We start from the raw sequence: 12,095 nt of genomic DNA, 5'->3' as shown, positions 1-12,095 counted from the left end.
GTCTCCTTTGCAGCAACCAGGCAGCATCCACGTCCAGTACAGTGTTCTCTCAACTGGTGGAGAATGTAGGCTGCTTATTGCTATTATCGCTGTGTGGCAGGGTGCACGCCTTATTGGAAACCTGGAGCAGGGACAGCTTTTCATATTTTTTTTTTTTGCGGTGAAGCAGCACTGCAGCAGCAGTGCAGCAAAATGGTCAGGTCTTATTGACACCTGCATGTTTGGGTTGGCCTGGTTCCCACACCAGGCACGTATCTGCCTCTTGCACTCTCTCCTCCTAGGACATCCTCCAGAAGCAGGGAATCACTACCACTTCCCCCCCCCCCCCTACTTCCTATTATGTGTATAGTGAAGCATTGCCATGCTGTTTGGCAAAAGTACCCACACAGCAAATAACTTTCAAAAGTGCATTAAGCAGGAAATATCCCACTGGCTCCCGCCCCACTCCAACTCCAATTGGGTTAGGTAATCAGAAACATTGTGGCTGCTCTGCATTTGGGGGAAATAACACATGCTCCTACATGGTTGGCACGATAAATCTCGGTGTGCATTGTTTTCTGAAAAAAAAAAAATATATATTTTTAGCCATTCTTATTTGGCAAGGACTTGCAGCGACAGACCAGTCTGCCGTGACACACCTTGGTACGTGACATTTCAACTCACTCGAATTGCACTTTGCAGATGCTAGAGCTTCTCTACAAGCAGTGTAAACAACTGAATGATTTTGCAGAAGGCCACCTCAGCAGGGATCATGTGTTGTTTCGAGGTCAGGCAGTGGCAGCTCATCGGAAACGACTGTCACAAACTGAAGTCCTTTGAAGAGGCCACAAAATTTGTCAGCAGGGACAACTGCGGCATAAACAGTGTCATCCCCCTGATATTTTTCTTGCTGACACAACAAGGGATGATGGGTTTCATGAGGGGCTTTGTGACACCAAACAAGATGAATTTGTCCCCTGCCAGTGTAAAAAAAACATCACTTTTATCAAAATAAATGGGTCTGTGATAGTTTTCACAGTCCTCCGACTGAGGCTAATGAATAGATTTGCCCTTTCCGACAGTGCCCCAGCCACTGTCTGCCTGCCTACCATCATGTTCAGTAATGTATGGCTGCTGCTGCCATCGTACCACTGTCTGCCTGCCTACCTTCATGGTCTATATTGTATGGCTGCCTACCTTGTTCTTTACCATATAGCTGCTGCCACCACTGGAATGGTTGACTCACTCTTCAACATCATCTTAAGTGACATGTCATGGCCCAGGAACTGCCTCTGCGCCCTCACCTGTTCTTAACCTGCCTCTTGCTTTTACTGCTCTGTCTGTTAGCCAATTAATATTTGCTGCCGACTCTGCTCCAATTTTTGGTGACTATGAGCTTTGTGAGGACAGTGAGCAGTTACAGGCTAGTCCAGACTTGGAGGAGAGGCCACTGCGGACTCCTTTAGATGTACAACTAACAATGATGACAGTCGGATGGGAGCACATGTTTAGAGAGGTCAGGGATGTGCGCAAGAGACAGGTGACGACCAAACATTTGATGATGGCAGGTGATAGCTGAGTGAAGAAGGGGCATCCTCATAAGAGAGAGTGGAACCGTGGCCGTGAGCCAGCAGGGTGGAAGCATGGCCGTGAGCCAGCTGGGTGGAATTAGTGGGAGATCTGCAGCCAAATACAGGAGGGCTACACCATCTACTACTCAGGAGAGTACCTGTGAGGAACACACTAGCAGTGCACGGGTTCATAAAACCAACGGCAGACAGGCATTACACAGTGGTGGAGTGCTAGCCCACTGCTGCCTCTGCAATTTCTGCGCCAATGTCCTCCTCTGCCGCCTCATCCCCCACCTTGTCCTCACCCTCCCCTCTAGCCACAGTTCATATTGGTCCTCCATCATATCACACATGCAAAGCTAGGCATCGTCAGGTGGTTCTGCACCTGTTCAGCCTTGGTGAACTGAGCCACACCAGGGAGGAACATCTTGGCGTCATCAATAAAGAAATCGAACACTGGCTGTCTCGTTGACAACTGGATATAGGAACCATGGTTATTGATAACGGGAAGAACATGTCTTGTCTGTGCTGCATCAGGGAGGGCTGACCCATGCTCCCTGCATAGCGCATGTCTTCAATCTCGTAACTCTGTTCATCAAGTCTTCTGCTTAAAGGGATTCTGTCACCTCCCCTAAGGCAAAAAACGATTTAAAACCAGCCATGCAGCACAGCTTACCTGGATTAGGCTGTGCTGTTCAATCTTGAAATCCGTCCAGCAGTTAGTTCAAAAAACGAGTTTGATCAATGAGGAAATGCGTCCTGAAGGTGCCCAGAGGGGCGTTTTTTTCTTCTGAGAGAGCCCAGTCCCGCCCCTTTTTCAGTGCCCAGCCCGCCTTCCTTTTACTTCCTAACTGCCGCCTCCAGCCTGCCACAGCCTCCCCTTCCTCTCCTCCCCCTCCCTCTTGCCGAACGAAGTCTCGCACAGGCGCAGTACCCACTGAGGGCTGCGCCTGTGCGATCATCAGGAGACTGAGGGCGGCAGCTTCATCTTCGTCACTGGGCATGCGCCGAGCCCAGTGACGTCCGATGCTCGCTCTTCCCTCAGCAGGGAAGAGCGAGCATCGGACGTCACTGGGCTCGGCGCATGCCCAGTGACGAAGATGAAGCTGCCGCCCTCAGTCTCCTGATGATCGCACAGGCGCAGCCCTCAGTGGGGACTGCGCCTGTGCGAGACTTCGTTCGGCAAGAGGGAGGGGGAGGAGAGGAAGGGGAGGCTGTGGCAGGCTGGGGGCGGCAGTTAGGAAGTAAAAGGAAGGCGGGCTGGGCACTGAAAAAGGGGCGGGACTGGGCTCTCTCAGAAGAAAAAAACGCCCCTCTGGGCACCTTCAGGACGCATTTCCTCATTGATCAAACTCGTTTTTTGAACTAACTGCTGGACGGATTTCAAGATTGAACAGCACAGCCTAATCCAGGTAAGCTGTGCTGCATGGCTGCTTTTAAATCGTTTTTTGCCTTAGGGGAGGTGACAGAATCCCTTTAAATGCAAGGGCTGTTTAAAATGTCCTGGAATCTGTACATGCACTTCAGCCACTCTTAAAATGCAAAACACACCCTCCATGAGCTGCAAAGGCAAAATGTTCTTCCCCAACATTGCCTGATTTGGACCCACTCCTTTTTTGGGGCTGACGCAAAGTACTGACCATGTAATAGAGGCCATTAAAGTTCTTCATGCAGGACTTTTTTCCTTGTTTAAAAAAAAAAACGATTTTAGATGTAAATGTCCAACTCTGGCATGGGGCCACTGTCGCTGCTGCCACCCTTTCCACTCTGTCATGGGGCCACTACTATCACTGCCGCTGCTGCTACCCTCCCACACTGTCATTGGACGACTACTTGAATCTTGGTGCACTGCACAGTTATGTACAGGGTGATAAATTGCATCTAATAGTAATAGGGACCTGTAATACTGATGCATAATAATTCGACAACTAACAGAAGGGATTAAAAAGCACCGCCACATCATGGATTAAAATAACCTTTTTTCATCACTATTTTATTGGCGCTGTCTGTATTTCTTTATTTTGTTTTACTAAGAAGCCATTTGGACACAGCTCCTGCAGGGGCGCACATAGTTCTTTTTTGCTTTTACTGAAGGTTGCTTTATGCATTACTTTTTGTTTAACAGAAGGGATTAGCTTTGAATCTTGGTGCACACTGTTACTGCCACTGCTGCTGACTACTTGAATCTTGATGCACTGCACAGTAAAGTCCACGATGATAAATTAGACCTGACTGTAACCATGACCTGAAATACTGTCGCACAGTAAATATACAGCTAATAGATGGGATTAACTAAGAATCTTGGTGCACTGCACACTGATGTACACGGTGATAGCGTCTCCCTGAAGTTTAACTTCCAAGCCTCCACACTGGGATTGGGCCACCAAGTGAGAAGAATATGATTAGGCAGAGTGGCCTGGGTATACCGGATTTTAGCGATTCGTGATGAATTAATTCACATGGAATAGAATTTCTTAGCAGACTTCAGCGAAGCAGCCAAATTAAATTTTTCAAAAATTCGCTTATCTCTAGTTATATATACACACAATTTAATGTTACTGATGGAATATAAGGGCTGCTCCACCTGCCTTAACCACCTTAGCTCCCCTAGCTTAAACACCCTTAATGACCAGACCACTTTTTACAATTCTGCACTACACTACTTTCACCGTTTATTGCTCGGTCATACAACTTACCACCCAAATGAGTTTTACCTCCTTTTCTTCTCACTAATAGAGCTTTCATTTGGTGGTTGTCACGGAAGGTGTACAGGAAACAAGACAATGCAAAATGAATATATGACTCACTGGATCCAAAACTAAATAACAAAAAGGGAGACCCCTGCATAAGACCTGGCACTCTCCCTGACTGCTCAGCCTATGCGAACATCCCAATGGTAGATGATCGCATATCCTCGTACCTCGACTGTATAACACCTTAATACCCTATAATAGTGAGGGGACACGACCACCGGCTCCCTACACTAGACACAGAGGGAGTCAGGGTCACCTGGGATCCAGCAAACAGAAAATCACAAATGAATGTACAACACTTATCTTGTAGAAGACTGGGGAATAGGATCAGCATGCACACACACTCCAGGAAGTTGTATAAACCGCACACTAATGCATTATGGGGAGGAATTTAAAGGGATGCAATCAGTCCAACTACAAGACAGCTGAGAGAGGCTAACGAGATGAGGAAAACCAAAACAAAGGAGGAGGTTCTGAAAGGCATCTGTCAGAGCTTCTCAGATGTCTGGTGGTGACAGTGGTATTTCATTGCTTCTGACATTTTAACTTTTTTGTTAATAATCGAAATTTACCGAAATTTTTGCAAAAAAAATTCATTTTTCACTTTCAGTTGTAATTTTTTTTTAAACTACATTTCTATATACATTTTTCTCTAACTTTATTGTTCTACATGTCTTTGATAAAAAAAATGCTATAAGTGTATATTTATTGGTTTGCGCAAAAGTTATAGCGTTTACAATCTATGGTATAAAAATGTGAATTTCCGCATTTTGAAGCAGCTCTGACTTTCTGAGCACCTGTCATGTTTCCTGAGGTTCTACAATGCCCAGACAGTAGAAAACCCCCTCAAATGACCCTATTTCGGAAAGTAGACACCCTAAGGTATTCGCTGTTGGGCATAGTGAGTTCATAGAAGTTTTTATTTTTTGTCACAAGTTAGCGGAAAATGATGATTTTTTTTTTTCTTACAAAGTCTCATATTCCACTAACTTGTGAAAAAAAATAAAAACTTCCATGAACTCACTATGCCCATTACGAAATACCTTGGGGTGTCTTCTTTCCAAAATGGGGTCACTTGTGGGGTAGTTATACTGCCTTGGCATTTTAGTTATCAAAACAGCATCTAATATACCTTTTAGGGGTTAAAAAAAATCGCTGCTGGCAGGCTGTAGATCCACTCGTTTACCTGCCGATCCTGTGAACGCGCGCGCCTGTGTGCGCGCGTTCACAGGAAATCTCACGTCTTGGGAGATGACGCCCCAGCGCGTCCAGGAGGAATAACAGGGCCGCCGCCAGGACGCAATCCTGCGTATGGCGGTCCTGTAGTGGTTAAAAGCTTCTGGTTGTAAACATAAAGCAATCAGATTGGATTCATGCAGGAGACCTGCTGTCATCTATTTTAATTACTGATCTTTTCTGGTCATATAAAACCTTCCACCCGACTTCTCCAACTGTCTGATTCTACAATATTTCTTTAACAGCTTGTGAATCCGGATGAAGATCTGAACAATATTAATCCTACAGAGACATATGTGAGGGGCGATGAGCAGAGTACAAAGGACATTACTACAGATAACTGTCCAGGTGAGTAGTAACCACTAAGTAAAGAGGTCTCACAGATTCTACTCCTTCACTGGATACTACAGTTCTATGTTACATTTTTAGGTTCTCTTTTCTGTCAGTTTTTTCAGCAATGTATTCACTGATTCAGATGAAATTAAATATGGATGTAAATGTGGTAGCATATAGGTGAGATATACATTTAGTATATGTATTGTAACCATTTATGTAGACACTGTTTTCCACTCTAAGCTTGGGACGCAATGTCCAATTTCACTTGCAGTGCAGAAGAGATCTCTACTACTACTAGGACACACCATGTTGAACAGTGCTGACGTCTCTGCCTAGTTACATAGCGATGTGCCGGAGTGATACAGTTCAATTCAAGCAGGGGCGATGCAAAAGGCTCCTGGGCCTGGAGTAAGAGTTCAGTTTGGGTCCCCCTTCCTTCAGTGCTGTGTGGCCAGAAGGCAGGGAATCCCATATCCTTCGTGCTGCGTTAGGCTAGAAATGAACCCTCCCCCCACCTAACCTCTTCCCTCCAGCCAGTATGCACTTTCTATAATACCAATGTCTTCTTATGTGGCACAAGGGTCTTTATGTCCCGTTCGATCTGCAAAAAGTGGTGATAACTGGCACATTGATGAACAGATGGCAGCACTATCATCACACAACAACATGGTCCAATTGGTGAGGTTTTGTGTGTCTAAAAAAACATGGCTCTCAACCTGGCTTCTATGTCCCTCCCACATGCCACAGACTGAAACTGGGTGCTTGACAATTTCATCATCTGCAGATCTTAGCCACTCCTGCTACTTCCTCTGTTATGATAATCTCACGGCTTGTCATTCTCCGCGTTGCAATTTCAATGTTGAGGAGTGTATGTCCCTTCTGCACTCTATGGTAATCAACAATGTTTTATTATTTTTTTACAAAAATCAAGTTACATTTTTGCAGATATTAAAGCTTGAGCAAATTCTGGATTGCAAGTAGGTCCATAAAAAAACAATTATTTAGCTCAATGATTAGAAAGGATATGGTCCTGAGGAATCATCCTGGCATGTACTGCCTGGTGATGGAGCTAAATTCCTTTCCTTGCTTCTTCCTATGTATTGCTAGTGGCTACTGTATTTGATTCTCATCCTGACCACACTCCTGCCTTGTCTTTTTGAATTGTATACCAGGAACCTATTGTCCTTCGGTATTTGATCATTGGCCACATTTCGAAATCTGCTCTAGTCCTTTTTGGCATGTTGCATTTTGACCGAGCTCCTAGTTATGAGCCTTGGCTCTGCTGCTGATTGAAGAAACTTGAGGATCTTCCATCAGAAATGTCCTTACCCCAGACCCACACATCACAATTAGAGATGAATGACCTTTTAAAATTTTGAATTTAATTTTTTATTATTTCTAAAAGAAGTGCAATAATGTTGTATATGCAGGAGTGTGGAGTATAATTAGGACATAGAGAGTTTCTTTGCTGGATAAATCATTAACCCCTTAGTGACCACTGAGGTGTTTTTCCGGCGATCACTAAGGGGTCTTAGGCTGGGCCACCGCTTTTTTATGGTGACCCAGTCTAAGCGCTGCATGGGTCCCCTGGGGAGCGGGGACCCGGTTCTCACATAAGAGCCGCAGCCCTGCTCTTACAGCCCAGACTTGCAGGAGTGCCGATCCAGGCTGTTAAACACTTTACATGCCACGGGCAATGGCGCCCGCCGCATGTAAAGCTGTGACAGAGGGAGCGGACTCCCTCTGTCTCCCATCGGCAGATGTGATCGCGGGGTGTCAATGTATGTGAAGGCTGGCTGGGGTCTATGAAGGCCCCAGACCAGCCTTCACTAATTTCCAACAGGTTGCGCCTCTCTGGCGCAACCTGGTGGTCAATGTTAAAAAAGCATTGCTATTAAAATGCAATGCATTATAGGGATAATACAGTATTTTGATTGCTTTTAAAATGGAATGTATGTAATAGTCCCCTTGTAAGACTTTTAAGTGGTAAAAAACACATTTATTAAATAACACAAATTCCATTAAAAAAATCTCCTTTTATTCCATTCAAAATACGCTTTTCAGTTTAAAAAAATAGCATAAAAAAAATCTCCTTTGTATATTTGGTATTGTCACATCTGTAACGACCCGGACTACATAAATATCACAGAATTGCTCATTTATTCTTAGTTGCCACAGAATTTTTTTTATAACAAGTAATCAAAATGCACCATTTACTCCAAAATTATACCAATGAAAAATACAAGTTGTCCCACAAAAAGCCCTCACGCAATTCCATAGAAAGAAAAATAAAATAGTTATGGGTCTTGGGAAGCGGTAAAAACATTTTTTTCTTTTTAAAAAAGTTTTTATTGCAAAAGAGTGGTAATGCCTAAAAAAAACTATATATTTGATATCACTGTAATCGTACTGACCCAGTGAATAAAGATATTATGATATTTGCATGTAAAAATGAACGCCGTAAAATGTATAATGTTAAAACGCAGTGGCAGTATTGCTGTTTTTCCCATCTCCCTCCCAGAAAGAGTTAATAAAAGTTAATCAGAAAGTTATGTGTACCCCAATATTCCACCATAAAAAATGACAACTTGTCCTGCAGAAAACATGCCCTCATAAAGCTATATAGACAGAAAAATAAAAAAGTTATAGCTCTTGGAACTCGACGATGAAAAAGGAAGAAAAACACTTGTTTAGTAAAGCCCAAAACAGGCTGGTCACTAAGGGGTTAAATATAAATATAATGATTATATGATAGATCATTATATAAAGAGAAATCATGCTGTAATAGTGGCATAAAAGCAAGAACATAATTTCATCTGAGTATTGGAGAAAAGAAACCCAATATATTTTGAATAGATATACCGCATCGTCTGACAGTAAATGAAAGATGGTTGTGAATGCACAGTCCGGTCCAGGTTTTATATAAGTATATAAGCCCAATGCATGTTTTCTATAGATCAAGGCAACACAATATAAGGATTGACTTTGTCCCTAGTTTTTCATATGACTGTTTGACCACTGAGGAAGAAACCTGTAAGGTTTCAAAAAGTGTCTGGTGAACACAGCAATATAAAGAATTTGCGGTAATAGGAAGAATTGCATAGCCACGAAGTACAAGCGGTGCTTTAAAGCTTTCAATTAAGTCAGCGTCTTGGAATTCTCAACCCACATGCGCGGTCAAGTAAGTGCCGACACTAGCGCGCAGGATAACTGTGGGAATTAGCAGCACAAGAGAATCGCAGCTGTATAAGGAAACACATATGTATCTTGCTACCAGCCGTATTAAACCGAACGTTGGGAGTCTGGTAAGCGGAGAAGCATCATACTACATGTTACCTAAATGCTGACTGTTAAACTGAATGAATATACTATGCATTGAACTAGTCTGCGAAGAGATGAATATATTAACAAAGTGGCAACAATAAGACTACCGCTAGACATTTAGCTTATTACAAGAAAATAACAGGATATCCTGTAAATATTCATATCACTGTGGAATATAACATCGTTCTAAATCTTGCTTGAGCTCCGCACAAGGAACTAAGAGAGGGACCGTGATTGTACATTATCTGAATTCAAGTACTATAATTTATTTTATTGGCCATATTTATTTTATGTGTGAAGGTTTAAGGTTTTGTATGAAATAGAGGCTTGTGACATATTTTAGACAATAATAGAGATAAATGGTATACATTTTTTATGTATATGTTGTCCTTTTTTGGTATGAAGCCAGCATTAATTGAATATTTTCATTATATCAGCTTGGTGGTATAGCAAGCTGAGCTATATTCCGGCGAGCTCCCTCAATAGCACTGTTTTTATTCTTGGCAGATGACTGTACCAGGAACTTAGAGAAACATCTTGTATCTTCAGATTTTGAAGTATCTGATCATGGTATCACACGAGATACATATGAAGAACATACCAAGATCCAAGACATACCTTCATCCATTCACAGCAAAAATGTATCACTTGATCCTTTCAAACAGGTCCAATCTTCTGATTCATCACAGACTGTAGCACAAAATAAAAGTAACAGAAGAGGTGTTAAACATCAAACAGCTCACATAAAAACAGGGCAATTTTCGTGTTCAGATTGTGGGAAATGTTTTAACCAGAAATCAGATCTTATTAGACATCAGAGAATTCATACAGAGGTGACGCCCTTTTCATGTTCAGAATGTGGGAAATGTTTTAACCAGAAATCAAATCTTATTAGACATCAGAAAATTCACACAGGGGAGATGCCATTTTGTTGTTCAGAATGTGGGAAATATTTTAAGCATAAATCGAATCTGGTTGTACATCAGAGAATTCACACAGGGGTGAAGCCATATTCATGTTCAGAATGTAGAAAATGTTTTAGATATAAATCAGAACTTGTCACACATGAGAAAATTCACACAGGGAAGAAGCCATTTTCATGTTCAGAATGTGGGAAATGTTTTAACCAGCTATCACATCTTGTTATCCATCAGAGAATTCACACAGGGGAGAAGCCATTTTCATGTTCAGAATGCGGGAAATGTTTTAACCAGATATCACATCTTGTTATCCATCAGAGAATTCACACAGGGGAGAAGCCATTTTCATGTTCAGAATGCGGGAAATGTTTTAACCAGATATCACATCTTGTTTTCCATCAGAGAAATCACACAGGGCAGAAGCCATTTTCATGTTCAGAATGCGGGAAATGTTTTAACCAGATATCACATCTTGTTATCCATCAGAGAATTCACACTGGAGAGAAGCCATTTTCATGTTCAGAATGCGGGAAATGTTTTAACCAGAAATCAGATCTTATTAGACATCAGAGAAATCACACAGGGGAAAAGCCATTTTCATGTTCAGAATGCGGGAAATGTTTTAACCAGAAATCAGATCTTATTAGACATCAGAGAAATCACACAGGGGAAAAGCCATTTATATGTTCAGAATGTGGGAATTGTTTTAAGAAGAAGTCCACTCTGGTTGTACATGAGAGAATTCACACAGGGGAGAAGCCATTTTTATGTTCAGAATGTGGGAAATATTTTAGGAATACATCAGCCCTGGTTAAACATAAAAAAACTCACAAATAAGAGAAGACCTCTTCATGCTTAGCTTTTTAGTGACCACCCTTACGTGTTTTTATGGTGGTCACTAACTGGCTTTATTCCAAAACATACTCCTTTTTACAGGGAGGTAAAATATCACCTTGCTTTCAGCTACCATGGGTAGCTAAGGGTTTGGTGCAATGATCAGGGCCAAAGTAAAGGTCCCCAAACGCACATGGTCTCCTGTATTGAATGAATACCGATCAACTGACAGATCCATTTAAAAGTGAAAGTAAGATTTCTTATATACATACATTTTCTCTAAAGAAAAATGTTGGGTGAGAGGAAATTTAAAAAAAAAAAAACTAAAGTTTCCTAAAGGCACCACCCTGCCTGTGATCGGTAGGGGGGGGCGCCCTCCATTCCTATAAAAATGCAAATACAAGGGCCTTTGTGTAAGTCCAAATAAAAAGAGCTGGATTCCAACAAGAGCTAATGTCCAGACATGTGGAAAAAGGGGCGACAATCATACTTGTAAATAGCTAGTTACTTGCAGTCAAGTGGAATGATAGAAAGGATGTCTGCAGGCTAAACACTGAGCATGAGGACAGCACAGGGGTAGTAATAGAGAGAGGGGCCACCGCTGGTAAGAGTAAGTCTTTCTGAGTGACACATCGTAAATCTAGGGGAGTAGTGTAATATATATATATATATATATATATATATATATATATATATATATATATATATATAAAAAGGACGTATATATGTGTGTATGTATGTTCTGCGATCACTCAAAAACATGAGTAGGGTTATTGACTACGCTCGGGTCCACTACCAACCCATTAAACTAACCCAACCTCCCCACTCACCATCCCAAATAACCACACACAGCCACTGTTCGGATTAAATCGGCCACAGCAGCCGTTTTTTAATAAATAATATAAATAACATGAACAAACATAAATAATTGATATAACAATGACATACCCTTTTATTTATAGATATATAACTGACGAGGGAGGTCTTAGAAGCTGCCTAAATGCACCTTAACCAACCCAAAACCACCACGGCAATTCCATCTTGCCCCCAGCCGCGTACCACAAGCTCGGGGACACCAACTGACTGACGCCACACCAAGCCAACCAGGTGCCCCAACTCTGAGAGTCCAGCCCCACCATTGA

General features: G+C 42.3%; 1 protein-coding gene across 1 annotated transcript in view; it reads left to right on the top strand.

Moving 5' to 3' along the window:
* The window catches only part of LOC122942502 (zinc finger protein 271-like), a 174,635-nt gene that overhangs the window by 90,821 nt on the left and 71,719 nt on the right, over positions 1-12,095 (top strand). Inside the window, exon 6 of the mRNA XM_044300167.1 lies at positions 9,971-10,845. Within this exon, the coding sequence (XP_044156102.1) occupies positions 9,971-10,845 (875 nt within the window). The remainder of the gene's footprint in view (positions 1-9,970; positions 10,846-12,095) is intronic.

This window comes from Bufo gargarizans, chromosome 6 (genome assembly GCF_014858855.1).
Source record: "Bufo gargarizans isolate SCDJY-AF-19 chromosome 6, ASM1485885v1, whole genome shotgun sequence".
Classification (NCBI taxonomy): domain Eukaryota; kingdom Metazoa; phylum Chordata; class Amphibia; order Anura; family Bufonidae; genus Bufo; species Bufo gargarizans.
This window is presented reverse-complemented; position numbering and strand designations above follow the sequence as displayed.